Genomic DNA, 21346 nt, shown 5'->3' with positions numbered 1-21346 from the left:
AAATCACAGCAAGATCTTTTTTGACCCACCTCCTAGAGAAATGGAAATAAAAACAAAACTAAACAAATGGGACATAATGAAACTTAAAAGCGTTGGCACAGCAAAGAAAACTATAAACAAGACAAAAAGACAACCCTCAGAATGGGAGAAAATATTTGCAAACGAATCAAAGGACAAAGGATTAACTTCCAAAATATATAAACAGCTCATGCAGCTCAATATTAAAAAAAAAAAAATTAAAAAATGGGCAGGAGACCTAAACAGACTTTTTTCCAAAGAAGACATACAGATGGCCAAAAGGCAAATGAAAAGCTGCTCAACATCACAATTACTAGAGAAATGCAAATCAAAACTACAACGAGGTATCACCTCACACCAGTTAGAATGGGCATCATCAGAAAATCTACAAACAACAAATGCTGGAGAGGATGTGGAGAAAAGGGAACCCTCTTGCACTGTTGGTGGGAATGTAAATTGATACAGCCACTATGGAGAACAGTATGGAGGTTCCTTAAAAAACCAAAAATAGAATTACCATATGATCCAGCAATCCCACTACTGGGCATATACACAGAGAAAACCATAATTCAAAAAGATGCATACACCCCAATGTTCATTGAAGCACTATTTACAATAGCCAGGTCAAGGCAGCAACCTAAATGCCCATCAACAGACGAATGGATAAAGAAGATGTGGTGCATATATACAATGGAATATTACTCAGCCACAAAAAGGAATGAAATTGGGTTATTTGTAGAGATGTGGATGGACATAAAGACTGTCATACAGAGTGAAGTAAGTCAGAAAGAGAAAAACAAATATCATATACTAATGCATATATGTGGAATCTAGAAAAATGGTACAGATGAACCGGTTTGCAAGGCAAAATTAGAGACACAGATGTAGAGAACAAACGTATGGACACCAGAGGAGGAAAGGGGGGGCAGTGATGGCGGTGGAATAATTGGGAGTTTGGGATTGACATATATACACTAATATGTATAAAATAGATAACTAATAAGAAACTGCTGTATAAAAAAATGAATAAATTTTTTAAAAAAGAAAAAAATTTTTTGAGAAACCATGTTTAGTAAAGTGCACAAATCCTAGATGAAGTTTGAATGAATACACACACACAAACACACACACATATATCCAATGTAACCACTAACCAGATCAAGAGCAGGAATCTCTCCAGCATACCAGTTCTCCCTCAAATTCCCTTCTAAATAGCCCCCTACTAAAGGTAATCAGTTGCTCTTTCTTCTATCATATAAAATAGGTTTGCCTTTTTTTAAGCTTCCTATAAATAGAATCATATAAATTCTGCTATTTTATATGTCTGGCTTCTTTCACCCAACATTATATCTGAGAAATTCACCCATGTTGTATGTACTAGTCTGGGTTGTGAAAATACCACAATTACCTATCCATTCTCCTGTTGGTAGACATTTGGGTTGTCTGCAATTTGGGGCTTAGTATGAGCCATGCTGCTGACACAGGCTGGGACCTGGGACCCTTTGCTGCAGTGCTTGCACGTGGACAAACATCTCCTTGAGCAACAGAATACAAAGAAATTATAAGGGACTAAAAGTAACTGCCTGCATGCCCAGTAGGGGCAAATTATGGGACAATAAGATACAAAAAGACCAAAAATCCCAACCGCCACTTCTGAAAAGCCAGGAGCAAAAGCAGGGTGTTGGGAGCAAAAGCAGGGTGTTGGGAGCAAAAGCAGGTTTTAGCATGCCCCTGCACACACCACTACCAAAGGGGCGGGCAAACCACCTAAGCCATCCTTCTGGCCCGCCCCTGGACCTGCCCCTACCCTCGACCCCATATAAGAAATGAGCTTGCCCCACCTCAGGAGTGAGCAAGGAAACATGTTACTTGTTTTCACTACCCCCTGCTGCAGCAGGGACCCCAGTAAACCCTTGTCTGGTCCCTTATCAATTTCTGTTGATTAAGGAAGCCCAAGAACCCTGGTTGGTAACACTGCTATGAACCCATTTCTTGTGGTTCTATATAGCTGGGAAAAAATTGCTGGGTTGTAACAGGGGTGTATGTTGAGAATTAATAGAGAGGCAATTATTATTTTTACCACCACCTAAAATGCCCCTCCAAGACACACTCCAATCACTGCTAAGCCTTAAACACTGTAGGATGACAGCAGGCTTTCCGAGGACATGGAACTTTCAGTTCTAGAACCAGGAAAGTCGCTGTTAAACCGGATGAGTTCGTCACCCTACCACCCAGTCTACAGCGCTCTCTCCTCTATATACCTTGATTGATCATTTGCCACAGTGTGAGATTCTACAGGACTTCTTTCTAGGTGTTTCCCCACCTACCCAAGTTCCTTGAGTGCAGGAGCTGGATCTTACACATCCTTCACTCTCCCACAATGCCCAGCAGGATGCCTTACATACAGCGCTCTCCATATAAGTCACTGGATGAATACTCAGACATTATCATATTAATACTTAGCTAAGAGACTTGGACATTAAGGAACGCTTCTGAAATTAACTTAAAGCACGTCGGCAAAGCTGTATTATTCCTATTTCTCAAGTCAGAAAACGTTCAGGTGGGTTATTCAGATGTTCAAGGTCACATGGGTAGTTGGTGGCAGAAGTCAAGTAAAAGGAATTTTCACACGACTCTAGACATTTAGAATTCTGGGCTTTCTTGCATACATGACCACCAGGCAGTAATGTAACAGATGTTTTCTTTTAAATTACCTATGCCGGAACTGATTTAGACCAGTTACTTCAGAATCTTGAGAGGGTGGGGGTGCCTATGCATAAGGTGTTTTTTTTAATTAATTAATTAATTTATTTATATTATTTTTGGCTGTTTTGGGTCTTCATTGCTGTACATGGGCTTTCTCTAGTTGCGGCGAGCAGGGTCTACTCTCTGATGCAGTGAGAGGACTTCTCATTGCAGTGGCTTCTCTTGTTGTGGAGCACGGGCTCTAGGCACATGGGCTTCAGTGGTTGTGGCACGCGGGCTCAGTAGTTGTGGCTCACGGGCTTAGATGCACCGTGGCATGTGGGATCTTCCTGGACAAGGGATCGAACCCGTGTCCCCTGCATTGGCAGGCAGATTCTTAACCACTGTGCCACCAGGGAAGTCCCCCATAAGGTTTTTTTTAAGTGCACCAAGTGACTCTAATGTGGAGCTAAGTGCTGAGAATCATCCTCTAGTACTTTAGCCTTGTTATCTTACAGAGCCGGCATGGAAAAAAAAAACATAAAGGGGCTGAAATAATGACCCTACATGCTTGGTCTCTAGAAATGGCTGGGCAATACCGGAAGACTCAGACTCACATGCATTCACAACCAACACCATGAGTGCTGAACTTGAAATAATTTCACTTCCATGTCCTGTGGAAATTACCCTTAGACTCTCTAGAAGCAAAAGTGCTGGATAAACATGAGATATTCATACATTTCCATGATCTCTAAAATAGTATCTTCTGAGAGCCTCCTATACTCCTGCCATTTCCTACATCCTTAACATCTTCAAAAATTGGATGTGGAAAAGACCCAATCTCTTTCCTCAAGTACCTAGATGACCTAACACATGTTACAGAAAAATACCTGTAGACCAACATTTCTGTCTTGGAAAAAATGACTTGGCTTTACTATTGTCAATATTTGCTTTAATATTCTCAGATCTTTCCATGTGACATTATGCAGTTGATTTCATAGTGTAAGCACTTATCTAACATTACTAGTGCATATCAGCCTCCCCTCCAGAAAAGCTTTTAGGTGGCAGTTCTGCAGAGCACATTTGCTCTCTCCCCTCATCCCAGCATAATGCCATCAGCAAATTAGGTATTACATTCCACAGAGCCAGAACCCTCCCTTATCAATTGCTGAATAGTCAATTACAGCCTAGACAAATGCGTTTTTCACTGATTAAAAAGAGAATTACAGCCATTGATTCTGCTTTTCAAATTAAGGGACAACATCTATGTAATACGGAATTACAGAGACTTGGCTTAACAAAATGGTTATTTAAAAGAACAGAAAATTGGGTTTAGAGGAAAACTCTGTGACCAAGACAATGTGACTTTCCAAAACCAAGGAGTATGAAATCTGTTAGCCTTTCTAAACCCATAAAATTGAAAGCCTCCAGGGAACTGTAAACTCTAACCTAATCGATAACTATGTTGAAAAGCCAAAATGTTAATTTCCTCTAGCACTGGAGAGGATTTGTCTCACTAGCAAATTTTAGATATAAACACCAAGTCAAAAATAATTCTCCAATGTCTCTGAGCATTTTACAAATGACAACAGATTTGAAATGCATTTTAGAAGCAATGAAAGGGAATTAAATAGATTTCTAGTGCTATAAAGCTTAATATTACTTTAGAAAGTGTTAAACTGTCTGCTCACCTTCCTTACAGCTCATTTGGTACCTTGTAAGCACTGACGAAAAGCTAAGTGCAGGAGCATTTTATTAATGTACCAAAAGCCACATTAATGTTAATATGACTAACACCTTCAGAAAGTTTTTGAGCAATCTAAAATAAAACAGTATGTGAATTCCTAAAAGTCTTGATGGAAAATATCACCAGCTATCACCTAGGAAAGCTGCCTCTAGCTCAAGGACCAACTATAAATTAGGGATACTTGATTTTGCAAGAACATTCACAAGTAACTGCAATGCATTATGCTTCACATGAAAATAATGCAAAGATTCTAATTAGTTTTTAATTGCTTGCTAAATTGGTCCAATTTTATTCAAAATGGCCTTTAAAGAGCTATACACCATTATTTCAGTGAGAAAGTTGTCAGCCCACCTGGCCTGAAGGCAGTAAAAGCTGAACTCCAAAAGCATGCATGCATGGTAAGCTCACACATGCTTCTTAATAAGACAGGATTTTATTTACCAATCAGCCTTGACCTCACCCACACAAATAAGTCTGAATGCAGAAAACTCCTAATTTTGGATGTGAGCAAACCAAATTAGGGTTGGCTAAGATTTTAGAATGTGAATGTGTTCAACCGAAAAAGTTAATGGCCTGTGACACCACCCCACCCACACTCCCCTTTATTTAAATGTGCCAAAAATGTTTTTATGGTCAAATACCAACCAGTCTAGTAAAGATTTCAACAGAAATAAGCTAGAGAAACTCAGAAATTTGACCTGGTTACCAACTGGTTCTAACATAGAGACCCCCATTTCCTTTAGAAATGGTTCCAACCCGGAGGATTCAAGAATTTCACTTCTAGTCAAGATTGACTAACAAGTTTCAGATTTACCCTCCTGCCTTAAATAACTAGAAAACTGGACAAAACACATGAGACAATGGTTTTCCTGACATCAGACAACAGGTAACACAGTACTGTGATACCTGAGAAGGGAAACAAAATTATAGCAGCTTACTGCCTGGAGGCAGTTTCCAGGCTTCATTACAGGGAGGGGGAACAGAGCACAGTTGCTTCACTAAGGTAAGGAAACAGAAATTTGAGTTTAGAGGCCAAGGCACCCAGAATTTGCAATGCAGAGTACTAGAGAAGGGAGATGCACAGAAAGAGAGCTTCAGAAACCTGCAGTGGGTCTCCTTGAGTACTGGTTGAGTACCAACCTGCATATGTGTGAGAAGAAACTGTGCAAGGCTGTGGAAAGGGTCACCAGAAAAGAACGAGCAGGAAAAACTTCACTCCTACCAGCCAGAGTGAAAAGACCTCAAAATACATGGGGCACAAGATAGATTTCTAGAAAGCGGAAGGGAGGTATAAATTAGCCCTAGACTACAGGCTGCTCAAACAGAGCTTAAGAGCAAACATTGAAAGGGTTCAACTGATTCCAAGTAACTGCATTCCAGGAAAAAAAAAAACAAAACATTTTAAAGGACTAAAACAAATTACAGCAATAACATAAAATTCATGATGACTAGCATCCAATCAGAAATAAGCAGCCAGGGCTTCCCTGGTGGCGCAGTGGTTGAGAGTCTGCCTGCCGATGCAGGGGACACAGGTTCGTGCCCCGGTCCGGGAAGATCCCACATGCTGCGGAGCGGCTAGGCCCGTGAGCCATGGCCGCTGAGCCTGCGCTCCGCAACGCGAGAGACCACAACAGTGAGAGGCCCACGTACCGCAAAAAAGAAACAAACAAACAAACAAAAAGAAATAAGCAGCCAGCAAAGAAACAGGAAAATATGACACATAACCAAGAGAAAAATCAATCAACAGAAACAGACACAGAAGCAACAGAGGTGATAAAGCTATCAAATAAGGATATTACAATAGGTATTATAAATATGTCCTATATGATCAAGGAAGTAGAAGTAAATACAATCATGTTGAAGAGAGAAAGGAAAGATGTTATAAAGAGTCCCCCCCAAAACCCATCTTGGGATTTAAAAAATATAATATCTGAAATGAACAATTCATTGGGTGAGATTAACAGCAGTTTAAACTGTGCGGAAGAAAATTTTAGTAAACTTGAAGACATAGCAATAGAAACTATCCAAACTGAAACACATAAACAAAAAACTGAAAACTGAATAATGCATCAGTGACCTTAGGGACAAAAAAACCCCAGAGTAACATGCATGTAATTAGAGTCAAGGAAAGAGAGATGAGAGAGAGTAGAACAGAAAAATCATCTGAAAAAATAAACTCACACAATGAAGAAGTACAATGAACTCCATGCAGAATAAACAAAGAAATCCAAACAAATATACAGGATAATGAAATTGCTGATAACCAGAGATAAAAATCTTAAAAACTGGCTGCTTGCCAGAAACTATGTAAGCAAAATGACAGTGGAACACCATCTTTAAATACACGGTAAATTTAGAATTCTCTAAGCAGCAAAAAGTCATCTTTCAAAATTGAAGACAAAATAAAGGCATTTTCAGACTAACGATATCTAGAAGAATTCATTGTCAGCAGACCTATACCAAAAGAAATGATAAAGAAAGTTATTCAGGTGGAATATGATACCAAATAGAAATTTGGATCTATACAATGAAGAATGAAGAGTACCAGAAATGGTCCATACGTTAATAAATATAAAAGATACATTTTAAAATCTTTCTGAAGGCTAATAGTTTAAGGCAAAAATGACATAAAATATTGAGGGGCTTATAACATATGTTAGAGTAACATGTTTGACAACAATAGTACAAAGGATAGAAGGGAAAATGGACCTTACATATAAGGTGATAAAATATTTGAAGGTAGTTTATGTCTACTGTAAACTCTAGAGCAGGGGTCAGCAAATTCAGGCCATAGGCCAAATCCATCTTGCTACTTATTTTTGTACAGTTCAGAAGCTAAGAATTTTTTTACATTTTGGAACGGGGTGGGCAGAAGGAAATATGAGACCATGTGTGTCATAAAAAGCATAAAATATTTACTCTCTGATTCTTTACAGAAAAAGTTGCCAAGCCCTGACGTGGAGCAGGAGCCAATCTTGGCACAATTGACATTTTTGGCCAAAATGTCATTCCAGATGTGAGGGTAGTCCTGTGCATTGTAAGATGTTTAGTGGCATCCCTGGCCTCTACCTAATACCATTAGCACCTCACTCCCAGTTGTGACAACCAAAAATGTCTCTAGACTTTGGCAAATGTCCTTTTGGGATGGGGGTAGGGGACCAAACTTGCTTCTGGTTGAGAACTACTGCCCTGAAGCAAAACTATAAAATATATAATATATATAATATATATTCTATATATATATATATGTATATATAATAAGTCAAGGGTAGAGGTAAAATGGATCCATTTAAAATAAATTAAAACTCTCAATCCAAAAGAAGGTAGGAAAAGAGAAAACAAGATTTTCAGATAAGACATAAAAAGCACAAGCCATAAAAAAAAATTGATAAACTGGACTTGATCAAAATTTAAACTTCTGCTGCTTAAATGGTACTGTTAAGAAATTAAAACCCAAGTCACAGGCAGAAAGGAAATATTTGCAAAACATATATTTGATTAAAAACTCGCACCCAGAATTTAAAAAAAAATACACACAAACCTTACAACTCAATACAACAACCTGATTTGGGGGGACTAAAATAGGCTAAAGATTTGAATAGACACTTCACCAAAGATATAGAAATGGCAAACAAGCACATGAAAAGATGCTAAACATCATTAATCATACGGGAAATGCAAATTAAAAACACAGTGAGCTATCACTGCACATCCATTAGAATACTTAAAATTTAAAAGAATGACAATATCAAGTGTTACCAAGGATGTAGAGCAACTAGAATTCTCATACACTGCTGGTAGGAAAGCAAAATGGGATAGCCACTTTGGAAGACAATTTGGAACTTTCTAATAAAGTAAAATGTGAACTTACTATACAGCTCAGCAATCCCACTCACAGGTATTTACCACCAGAGAAATAAAAACAATATGTTCAGACAAAAACCTTTACCCAAATATTCTTAGCAACTTTATTCATAATAATCAAATACTACAAACAACCCATGTGGCCCATCAATGGGTGAATGAATACACAATACTCAATATCCACACAATGGAAAACTACTCAGCAATAAAAACAAACTACTGACACAGGAAACAACATAGATGTATTTTAAGAGCATTATACTAAGCTTAAGAAGATGGACACAAAAGACTATATAATGAGTCATTCTTTTTATATGTAATTCTAGAAAAGGCAAAACTATGGTGACTGAAAGCAGATCAGAGGTTGCCAGGGTCCAAGGTTGGGGAGGGGGGGATTGACTGCAAAGAAAAATGAGAACTTTTAAAGATGACAGAAATTTTCAATATTGTGTTTGTGGTAGTAGTTACACAACTATATATATTTGTCAAGACTCAGAATTGTAGACTTAAAATTGATGATTTTTTATTATATCAAAAAAGCTGATAAATGGTAATAATAAAAAAAAAAGCAGCTCAATAGCCAAGAAGGTTTGAAAAATAAGAATGGAATGGAAGTGAGGCTACATTTTCCTCAAGTCACTAGGAGGAAAAACCACTTACTACAATGCAGGATGGCTAGAAAACATTTTTTCTAGTCAAAGGTGATAGAGTGCTAGTGAGCTGGATCCTAGTAACAGAATATACATTTAGCTGGAGATTATCAGACAGGAGTTTTTAAGCCAGAGGGTCAACTGTAGGCAAACACGGGAATTCAGCACGATTCCAATTAAGTGGGGAAAAAATGAACTATTCAATAGACAATATCAAGAGAACTTGCTAACCATTTAGAGAAAAAGAGTTCTACACCATATCACACATAAAACCAAATTACAGATGGATTAGAAATGTGAATTTAAACAAGCCTACTTGTACTAGGAGATAATATAAAATATTTTTATAATCTTGTAATAGACAAGCCCTATGTAAACAAGTCACAAGACCCAGAAGAGCAGATTTTACTATACGTTAATACTTAAAACTCAAGTAAATATGTTTTCCATGTCAGTGTTTTCACCTCAACTGTCAAATCCACATCCCTCCAGGGCTCTCTCTATACTCCATGGACTAAGTCATCTGAGATGCTCAACTCTCCCCAATAAGCAAAAGTACTCTATGTGACTTAAATAAGAATACACTAGGCCTATTCACTAATAGTTTATAATTTGAATAAAAATTAATGTAAGATTAGATTTAAACTAAGATAGAAATGAAATCTGAAAAACCATCATCCTATAATAAGGAACAATAAGTAACTTACCTAGTTACTTGTCATTCTCTTGATACTCTAGCAAGTTACAAGAGATATACAAAGTCTAAAATCTAAGATAAAAAGGAAATTTAATTGGAAAACCAATTTGATTTTTTAAAGTTGAATAAATGGTTTTTAAATAAGTATTTGGCTCAAGTTGATGCAGAATTAATTAGCATTACTTTTGCAACAGGATTTCAAGAGTAAAAGAAAAATGCCTTTCAATGGTCAAACAAAAAAATCTAACATAAATCCTTCCACATTTAGTAGCATCTGAAAAATAAAATTATAATTTATTCAAATTTAAGAAATGACTTGACTGGGGAAAAATTTTAATACTCTGAAACACTAAAAAGATATCAAAATATTGTATGTATTTCAAAGGATCACACATGATACACAGGCACTATGGCCCATAATGCAGTTGGAAAAATATACCAAGATTCAATTTATTATTTCATCATTATAATTTTAATCAGTAGGAATTTTAATGTCACATATACTTTTTAAAAACATAAATACTTTTAAAAGCTGTATTTTACAATATGATATCAAAAACACGGAGCTGATACAGGTTGTATAGGTAATCATTCTGACTATGTAAGAAATTTGATCAGAATACTGCTGGTGAAAGAAAATCACCTTCTTTTTAATCACTCATATTCAGCAGTAGTGAAAATGCTCTATGTATGCATTGGCTCTGAATAAGATGTTTCATTTCTGTTTCAAACCTGCTATGCTATTACTGTTTTGATGATTACATAGTTCAACATAAAAAGGCATTCCCACTCAGATTCTCAATAATAAGCCTGATAAGGGAGATAACCTCCCAATCATAAAAGCTTTTAAGACAAGTATTATGCAAATAAAGCATGGATATCAGACTCACTATAACTGGGATTAAAAAGACAACTATAAGAATACTGCACATTGATGCCTATTGCGTTTTTGTGCGCTCATCTTGCATTCCCTGCCTTTGTTCCTCCTCTTTGAAGGGCTAAAGTGTATTTATACTAGAAAGTTATTAATAGACTTAATGAGAACTATGTGTTTGAAAAAGCAAGACTTTCTAGATAAGAAATCTCCAAATATTTTCTATTTTATGTTTTTATGACCTTCTTTATAAAGAGCGTGTTTTATGTGCAACACCTGCAGACAGAAATAAATCTGTTTCACTCAAACCCAATCGAATATATCAGATACAAAATATAGCCATGAAGCAAAGTATGATAGCAGCAGTGATTCTTGGGTGCAGCATGTGCAAAATCCAATATTTTGCTATCTATTTACATCACAGTGGTCAGAAGAGAAATGTGCCAAAACTCCCCTTCCCATTCCACTTGAACTGGTTCCCCACAATTGAAACAAACATCTCCTGTGACATTAAGTTGTCATCAGCTTGTGTGATCCCCAGTTCACTCAACCTTTTCTTCTTCAACTGGCCTTTTTGTGTGGAGGCAGCAACTAGTTCATTTACAATTTCACAATTGCCTTCGACTTGCTCAGAAAGGTCAGCTCTTGCGTAAAGCTCCATTTTACCAGTTGCACATTCAATCAGCTCTTCTAGATCCACTCTTTCAGCTACATCTGCCTCTCCACTTGTCTGAACTTTAAGTGTTCCATTTTCTGAAGAAACAAACAAATTATAACAAATGGAGTTAAATATACAAACTAACCCAACTAAAACATGTATTTCTACAGTCTATCAGAGCTTTCAAGTTTTTTCTGTTAAGGATTCCAGCTGTCATCTGACTGGACTTCACAAACTCTCTGCCATAAGTATCTCAACAAGCAGGTGTCTTAGTCTTCAAGTTCTCCTGACCCTAATACAAGATTACCAATTTTGAATTTTCTCTTTTTATCCTAGATCTCATCTACTCAACAGGTCCCTCCTGGATATTTACTAAGCCCTGTATTAGAAGCTAGATGCAAAGATAAATAAAACTGCTATTTTCCCTAAAGGAACTCCCAATCTAGCAGCTTTATAAGTGACTGCCTGTGATGGCAGAATTCTAGATGGCCCCGTGATGCAGGGCCATCTGCCACTTGGTGTTACTTTCATAACTGTTAAATGGCAAAAGGACCTTGCAGATGTAATTAAGGTTACTAATCAGTTGATAACTCAGGTATACGTAACCTAATCATATGAACCCTTTAATAGCAATGTTTTCCCTGGCTGGATGAAGAAGAGAAAAGCATAAAGAGATTCAGAGCATGAAAAAGATTTGAAGCAGGAGAGATCTGCTTTGAGGGAGGTCTTCCATTACTGAAATGGAGGGGGTTATGGGGCAAGGACCCAAGAGTGGTCCCTACGAGCTGAGAGCAATCCTCAGCCAACAGCCAACAAAAAAAGTAGAGACCTCTGTCTTATGACCTCAAGGAAATTGATTCTGCCGACAACATAAAGGAATTTGGAAGCAGATTCTCGCCCCAGAGCTTTCAGATAAGGGCCCCGCCCAGCTGATACCTCTTTCACCCTGTGAGACCCTAAGCAGATAACCCAGCCAAGCTCACCATAACTTCTGACCTACAGAACTGTGAGGAGAAAAAGAACTACCAGATAGCTGGAGTGGATCCTGAAGGATGACAAGGACTACTCATCATCCTTTAAACTTTCCTCATCTATGCCAATGCACAATCCTTCTCCATGACTGAGATTTCATAGTAATCTGGGTCATGGCTTGAAATTCATAAACTTCCCACTGTGTTAGATCAGCTTTGCTGCCAAGAAAGACAGCTGACAGGGAGGTATTTACTTTTACAAATAAAAACTAGAGGTGAACTCCATGATCCCCTCCAGTAAAATGCAGCCTTCAACCTGGCACATTCATTTTTCTGCCTCCATCCTTAACAAATGCCAGCAGGAACCACCATTGCTATCATATGCCCATCCTTATTCTATAAATTTACAGAAAGCCAAGCATGGTAAGAAGGGAACTGCAGGACCACAGAAACCACACATCAAAGGCTTTGACCAGCTGACTAGTTGACCTTGAAAGTTTCTTTCACTCCAAGATTCCATAATGTTATAGCTTTATTGAGTTTCTCTATCTCCATGCCTAAGCATGTGCTAGTTATCTTTTTTAAAGAGGAGAAGAAGATTAAGATCTTTAATCAGAGTTTAATGCTGAAATACAATAAATTAGGTCTGGTTTTTATTTTGAAAATTACTAAATATACCATACCTTCAGTTTCATCTTGGGCATTTTCTTGCAGGTCAGAGAAAATTGTAGGTTTCACCAAGACAACACCATAACCTTCATTATTATGTATGACATTATTCACCATGGTTATTTTGGGAATGTCATAATGTTCATCTAAGAAGTCCTGTGACATTGAAAACAAATATTTTAAGGAACTGTCACATTCAACACTGCCTGCTTTAGAAGTCTCATTTTTTTCAGGCTATTCTAAAAATAAAATAGAAAGCTATGCTTATTAATACGTGGTAGCACAATCTGAGCTCTGAGTGACACAGCATTCCTTTGTCATTTCTGCAGATCTATAGATAACAAAGTATTCTCACAGGAGACTTTCAACCACCAACTATTGATATTATTAAAATTTACATACTGTTTATGCTTTTCAAAACCAGAAAACAACAGGAACAACATGGGAATTTAATAAAACATAATTATTTCTTAGGTAAAACCATTCTGACCTTTGGAAAGAGGGTGTCTCAGCAGGTGCTCACCTTAATGAGGATCCCTTCCTTGCAGTGATGGATCCCATTGTCACTCAGGGTGCACTTACTCCCGGGATATATTTCTATACCTGCACCCTACAAGTTACATTTTAAGGTAATGACAATCAGTTTAAAATAGGCAAGACTATAAAAGAAGGTTTGTCACTTCTTAGACTTTAATGCAGTGCAAATACAAAGTATTTTATAGAAAGTTTTATTAGGTATTTCTAATCAACATTTCCATTTGCTTCATTTCCAGCAAGTTGTCTATCATTTATTACTTTCAAATACCACACACACACACACACACACACACACACACACACACACACACACACAAAAACAATGGCTAAGAGTTTCAACACTTGATTACTATTTCACTCTCTTTCATCTGGGACAAATCAGTTTTCTGATTCTGCCAAAAAAAAGTCAGTTAACGATTATGTTGAAAGATACACTTATTAAAAATGACCATTCTCTCAGAAATACTCAGTTAGTTGGAGAACAGTGTTCAAATCTAGTAAAATATAGTAAAGCTGTAGACAGAAATAAGGCCCTATATTTTTAAAAGCGCACCAGTTTAAAAATATCCCAACCTAACTTGAAAATCACTTCCATGAATTAAAATAATTAATGGTCCCCACTACTACACACATGTTAAATTAGTAACCAATTCAAGTGTCCTGTTTATACCTACAGAGTAACCAGAACAATCCATGCATTGCCCAATGCTCTCACATTGTCCCTTGGTACCACATGGTACCAACAAAAAAATTAACAATAATAGGAATGATTTCCTGATGCCATGCTAGGCACTTTAGTAAGTAAAAATGGTTTGGCTCAAACCTCTATGATTATTTAAAAATTCATTTTTGGAATAATTTCATACACAATATCCTAGATGAAGAAGAGTTGCTATTAACCATTTATGACACATCTATTGCATGTATGTTAAGCTGTTTTCCTAGGAATAGGAGTGTGCCATGAGAAAACATTTATTATTACTTTCCCCTTTAGGGATTACGTTTTAGTAGTGGCATGGGTTTATGTAGTGGGATGGTCACTACACACAAACCTAACTCTCTGTAGAGCGGTCAAAAGATCTGGGAAATGGGCCTTTGGCTAAGATTTTCAGTTTATAGCTATATACAAAAAAAGATTTAGGGGCAATAACATTAAAAATACATACACAACGAAATAGTTAAAATTAAATATCAAATTATCAGGAATCATGTAAAAAAGAGAAGAATAATTTAAGCCACAGCCACTTAGTAAATGGGACAATCATGTTCAAAGTATGCTATGAAGCTGAACAGATATTCAGTAACTAAAAAGAAACTGAAGAGGCTGCCACTTGTAAGATAATGGTACAAGTAAAAACCATGGACATCATATATACAACAAACATAAGATGATTGAAAAGGCAGACCAGCTAGACACCTCAACACCTGAGGAATGACACCAACACATTGGTGCATTTCCTGGGTATTCTTTTTGCCTTATATTCCCAGACATGAAGCTAAAGAAGCTGGCAATCCATAAGTGCCAAACAGACCAGAAATGCCTCCCTAAAAGCCTGCTCTCTTTAGCCAAAGGACCAGGCAAGCCCAGAAAACTTTGAAACAGTAACAACTCTATTCTATCCAAACACCACAGGAAAAAAACTGGCCAACCCCACCCATGCTGGCAAGTGCCAAGGGGAGCCTAGACTTCCACCCTCTTGAGGCTATGACTAGGCACCCCCACACCCACACTGGGATTTTCAGTTAAGGCCAAGGATTTTCATCCTCACAAGCTAGTAACAAGGCCCTCCCACTTGTGGAGACTACATATGGGACCTGCACTTGTATCTCCAACTGATAATAACAAGGTGCCACACCCCTTCCCTACTGGAGTGGTGTCAGAGCAGGCCCAGTGGAGGGTGTAACACTTTCACCATTGCCGGTAGTAACAAGACCACTGCCATGTGCCAGAGCATCAGTGGAGTCAGTAAGAAGCTGGAATTCTCACCCCCACCCAGCAGTAAGAAGGAGCTTCCCCACTCAACTTGGATGTCAATGGAGGCCAAATGGGGAACTTGGACTTCTACCTCCACCTGGCAGTAACAAGGGTAAGAGAAACCCAGCTAAAACAGAAGATGCAGATTCTCATAGTATAATATAAAACATCCAGGTTTCAGTGGAAAATCACTTCTCATACCAAGTGCCAAGAAGATGTCAAACTCAATAAGATAATCAGTAAAAACCAAAACCAAGATGTCAGAGATGATGGAATTAGCTAACAAGGATTTTAAGGCAGCCAGTTGCTTTAATGAGCAATTATGAATATACTTAAATGAAAAATATCAATAGCAAGCTGAACAAGAAAATAGAAAGTCTCATCAAAGAAATAGAAGATAAAAGAACCAAATGGAAATTTCAGAACTAAGAAATACCATAACTGAAATAAAAAGCTCAGTGGATGGGCACAACAGCAGAAAGGTAAGAACAGAGGAAAGAATTAGTGAAACAGAAGACAGAACAATAGAAATTATCCAGTCTGAACAACAGAGAGAAAACAGTCTGAAAAAGAAAAGTGAACCGAACCTCAGGGACCTATGGGACAATAACAAAAGATCCAAAATTTGTGTCATCAGAGTCCTAGAAGAAGAGAGGATGTGTGAAGCTAAAAAAAAATTCAAAGAAGAAATAGCTAAAAATTCCCAAATTTGGCAAGAGACAGTAAGCCTACAGACTCAAGAAGCTGAGAAAACCCCAAATGGGATAAGCTCAAAGAAATCCATTTCAAGATACATCATAATTAAACATAACACTGTCTAATGTGGTCTAATGTGTCAAGAAGTTTGAAAAGGAAATATTGAAGATAATTATATTACAGACAGGGGATGGTAAAGAGACGTTAGCAGTTCACTCAAACTGGTGAGATAACATCAGTAAACTGTGGTAAGTTATACATATAATGCAATACCTAGAGCAACCACTTAAAAAACTATACAAAGAGATATACTCAAAAACAAATGGAATTCTAAAAAATGTTCAGGTAACCTACAGGATGGCAAAAAACTTAAAATGAGAAACAGAATAGAAAACAAAAAATAAAATGGCAGAATAAAGACTTAACAACAATAATTACACTAAATGTAAGTGGTCTAAATACACCAATTAAATGACAAAGACTGGCAAAGTGGATTAAAAAACAAGATCCAACTATGTGCTGTCTACAATTCACTTCAAACAGAACAATAAAGACAGGATGAAAATAAAAGTATGGAAAAAGATATACCATGCAGGGACTTTCCTGCTGGTCCAGTGGGTAAGACTTCACCTTCCAATGCAGGGGGTGTGGGTTCGATCCCTGGTCAGGGAGCTAAGATCCCACATGCCTCGCAGCCAAAAAACCAAAACATAAAATAGAAGCAATATTGTAACAAATTCGATAAGGACTTAAAAAATGATCCACATCAAAAAAATCTTGAAAAAAATAGATATACCATGCAAACTTTAATCAAAAGAAAGCAAGTGTGGCTCTATTAATATCAGATAAAGTAGAATTCAAAGCAAAAAAAATTACCAAAGATAGACAGTAACATTATATAATGATAAATAGGTTGGTTCACCAAAAAAAAAAAAAAGCAATACCAAATGGATATGCACCAAATAACAGAACTACAAAATATGTGTAGCAAAAACTAATAGGACTGAAAGGAGAAAGACAAATCCTAAATTATAGTAAGAGACTTTAACAATCCATCTCTCAAAAACTGAAACAAATAGACAGAAAATCAGAAAGAATATAGAAGAACTCAAAAACATTATCAACCAACCCGATCTAGTTGACATTTATACTCAATAACAGCAAAATACACATTTCCTTTCAAGGGCCTATGGAACATATACCAAGACGGACCATATCCTGTGCCATCAAAACAAACCTCAACAAAATTTTAAAAACGGAAGTCATACAGTGTGTTTTTTGACCACAATGGAATCAAACTAGAAATCAACAACAAAAGATAATAGTAAAACTCCAAATACTTGGAAGCAAAATAGCACACTTCTAAATACTGCATGGGTCAAAAATGAAAATACAACCTATCAAAATTTGCTAAATCAGTGCCAAGAGGGAAATTTATAGCATTAAAAGCATACATCCGAAAAGAGAAAAGTCTCAAATCAACAATCTAAGCTCTCACCCAAAGAACCTAGAGAAAGAGCAAAATAAACCCAGTGTAAACAGAAGGAAGGAAATAATAAAGACAAGAGCAAAAATAAATAAAATTGAAAACAGAATAGTGAAAATCAATGAAACAGAGTTGGCACTTTGAAAACACTTCAATGAAACTGACAAACCTTCAGCAAGATTCGCAAAGAAAAAAGGAAAAAAAGAGAGAGAGAGACTACACAAACTACTAATATCAAGAATGAAACAGGGGATATCACCACAGGCCCTGCAAACAACTGAAGAATCAGGGAACACCACAAACAGCTCTATACATTTGACAACTTAGAAGAAGAAATGGTCCACCTGAATCCCCAGGCTGGTGTGAGGCCTAAGAGGATGGGGGGCGGGGTGTGCAAGCAACATCCCTGCATGCAACATGGTGCATGTAGCAGGTGTGCCAGGAGCCCGTTGCCATCACTGTCAAATAGGAAAGCCCTTCACCACTGACTGGGTCCTGGTCACAAGGGCTCTATACCCTATGAGTGCATCCATTAATTCACCCAACATGAAATAGGTCATTGAATAGCCCTATAATTATTAAGGAAATTTAATCCATAATTTTTAAACTCCCAAAAAAGAAATCTCCAGGCCCAGATGATTTCACTGGAGAAATCTACCAAACGCTTAAAGAAGAATTAACACCAATTCTATACAATCACTTCCAGAAAACAGAAGAGGGAATACTTTCAAATTCATTTCACGAAGCTAGCATTACTCTGATAACAAAACCAGACAAAGACAGTACAAATAAGGAAAACTTCAGACCAATATGTCTCATGAATATAGACATATAAATTCCTAAGAAAATATTAGCAAATACAATTCAGCAATATATAAAGAATTATATACTATGACCAAGTGAGGCTTATTCCAGGGATGCAAGGATGGTTCAAAATTTGAAAATCAATCACTTGTAATCCACCAAAAATTGATGCAGGAAAAAAGCATCTGACAAAAGCCAAAACAAATTTATTATAAAAATTCTCAGAAAACAGAAATAAAGGAGAACTTCCTTAGTTTGATAAAGAATATTTACAAAAAACCTACAGTTAACCTTATACCAGTGGCAAATATGGCAAAGTAGGAAGACCCTGAGAACCTCCCCCAACAGGCACACCAAAATTAAACTATTTACCAGAGTGACTATCAATGAGAACAACCTGATGACTAGCAGAAAATATTTCCCACAATTAAAAGTTATAAAGAAGGAACTGCAATGAGACAGATATAGGAGGGTCAGAGACCCAGTACAGTCAAGACCTATACCCCCAGGGTAGGCAACCCACAAACAGGAATTAGGCAAAATGAGGTGACAGAGGATCATGTTCCAAGGGAAGGAACAAGATAAAAACCCCACAAGAACTAAATGAAGTGGCGATAGACAATCCACCTGATAAAGAGTTCAAGGTAATGCTCAAAAGATGATCAAAGAACTCTGGAGAAACCTGGATGAGCATAAAGAGAAGTTTAACAAAGACTTAGAAAATATAAAGAAGAACCAAACAGAGATGAAATACAATAACTGAAATGAAAAATACACTAGAAGAAATCAATAGTAGATTAAATGATACAGAGGAACAAATCAGCTAGCTGAAAGACAGAGAGGTAGAAATCACTGAAGCTGAACACAGAAAAAGAATAAAAAGAAATGAGGACAGTTTAAGTGGCATGTGGGACAACATTCACATTATAAGAATCCCAGAAGGAGAACAAAGAGAGAAAGGCGTAGAGAACATACTTGAAGACATAAAAGCTGAAAATTTCCCTAACCTGGGAAACAGAAATCCAGGTCCAGGAAGCAGAGAGAGTCCCAAATAGGATCAAACCAAAGAGGGACCATATCAAGACACATTATAATTAAAATGGCAAAAATTAAATATAAAGAGAATATTAAAAACAGCAAGGGAAAAGCATCAACTTATGTACAAGGGAACTCCCATAAGGCTATCAGCTGACTTTTCAGCAGAAACTCTGAAAGCCAAAGGGTACAATATATTTAAAGTGATAAAAGGGAAAAACCTAAAATCAAGAATACTCCACCTGTGCAAAATAATCTGAAAAAATATACAGATATAAGAATGAATCATTTTGCTGTATAGCTGAAACTAACAAGATATCATATATCAACTATACTTCAATAATCAAAAAAGAAGAAATCCTGATATCAGACACCAGCTAATGAAAGGCCAGCATACTTCATGGTCCACCCAAAAGAAGAGAAAGGCAACAGGGATGGCCAGGGACAGATCAAGACACTCCTGGACTGGAATGTGGTGGGAAGGAAGACACCCTGTAGGGACAGTGAGGATAGAGAGGGTCAAGGAGAAAGCTGGAGCCCAAAGGATGCTTCCCACCATCCTGGTTACATCATTCCCTTCTTACTGAGATACAACTCACATACCATGCAATTCACCCACTTAAGTTTAATGTACCATTCAATGGATTTTAGTATATTCAGAGTTGTGTAACCATTACCACAGTCAATGTTAAAACATTTTCATCACCTTAGAAAGAGACCCTGTATCCTTCAGTTATTACCCCAATCCCCTCTTCCCCACCTTACTCCCAGCCCTAGGCAATCACTACTCTACTTTCTATCCATATAGATGTGGCTGTCCTGGACATTTCACATAAAATGAATTATACAATATGTTGGGAAAAAAAAAAGAATACTTTATCTGGCAAGGCTTTCATTCAGATTTGATGGAGAGATCAAAAATTTTATAGACAGCAAAAGCTAAAAGCATTCAGCACCACCAAGCCAGTTTTGCAAGAAATGTCAAAGGGAATTCTCTAAGCAAAAAAGAAAAGGCCACAACTAGAAACATGAAAATTATGAAAAGAAGAAGCTCATTGATAAAGACAATTATACAGTAAAGGTAGTAAATCAACCATGTACAAAGCTAGTAGGAAGATTAAAAGAAAAAAACAGTAAAATCATCTATATCTGCAATAAGTAGTTAAGGGATATACAAAACAAAAAGATGTAAAATATGATGTCAAAAAAACAGTAACTGTAGGGGGAGGGGAGTAAAACTGCAGGGTTGTTAAAATGTGTTTGAAATTCGGAGACTAGCAACTTAAAATAATCACATATACATAAAGATTGCTATATGTACATCTCATGATAACCACAAATCAAAAATCTATAATAGATACACACACAAAAAAGAGAAAGGAATCCAAACATAACACAAAAGATAGTCATCAAATCACAAGGGAAGAGAACAAAAGAAAAGAAAGGAACAATAAAGAACTGCAAAAACAACCCCCAAACAACTAACAAAATCACAATAAGTACATATCTATCAATAACTACTTTAAATGTAAATGGACTAAACATTCCAATTAAAAGACATAGAGTGGTTGAATGGATACAAAAACAAGACCCGTATATATACTGCCTATAAGAAACTCACTTCAGATCTAAAGACACACAGACTGAAAGTGAGGGAATGAAAAAAGGTACTCCATGCAAATGTAAATGAAAAGAAAGCTGGGATAGCAATACTTATATCAGACAAAATAGACTTTAAAACAAAAACTGTAACAAGAGACTACAAAGGACATTATATAAAGATAAAGGGATAGATCCAACAAGGAGATATTTCAATTGTAAATATGTAAGCACTGACACATTTGGAGAATTTAAAGTAAGAAATTGACAGTAACACAATAATAGTAGGGTACTTAACACCCCATCAATGGATACATCATCCAGACAGAAAATCAATAAGGAAACACTGGTCAGATGGACTTAATAAATACATAGAGAAAA

At 36.8% G+C, this 21346-nt stretch overlaps 1 protein-coding gene across 1 annotated transcript in view; it reads right to left on the bottom strand.

The window, feature by feature from the left end:
- Window positions 1-10081: 10081 nt before the first annotated feature.
- SHCBP1 (SHC binding and spindle associated 1) overlaps window positions 10082-21346 on the bottom strand; it is a 37455-nt gene continuing 26190 nt past the window's right edge. The window contains exons 11-13 of the mRNA XM_004264862.4: window positions 13357-13443; window positions 12848-12989; window positions 10082-11288 (exon numbers count right to left, since the gene is read on the bottom strand). Coding sequence (XP_004264910.2) covers window positions 10963-11288; window positions 12848-12989; window positions 13357-13443 — 555 coding nt within the window. The 3' untranslated portion in view covers window positions 10082-10962. The remainder of the gene's footprint in view (window positions 11289-12847; window positions 12990-13356; window positions 13444-21346) is intronic.

This window comes from Orcinus orca, chromosome 20, assembly GCF_937001465.1.
Source record: "Orcinus orca chromosome 20, mOrcOrc1.1, whole genome shotgun sequence".
NCBI lineage: Eukaryota > Metazoa > Chordata > Mammalia > Artiodactyla > Delphinidae > Orcinus > Orcinus orca.
Note: the sequence above shows the minus strand (reverse complement) of the source record. Positions and strands in the feature narration are given on the sequence as shown.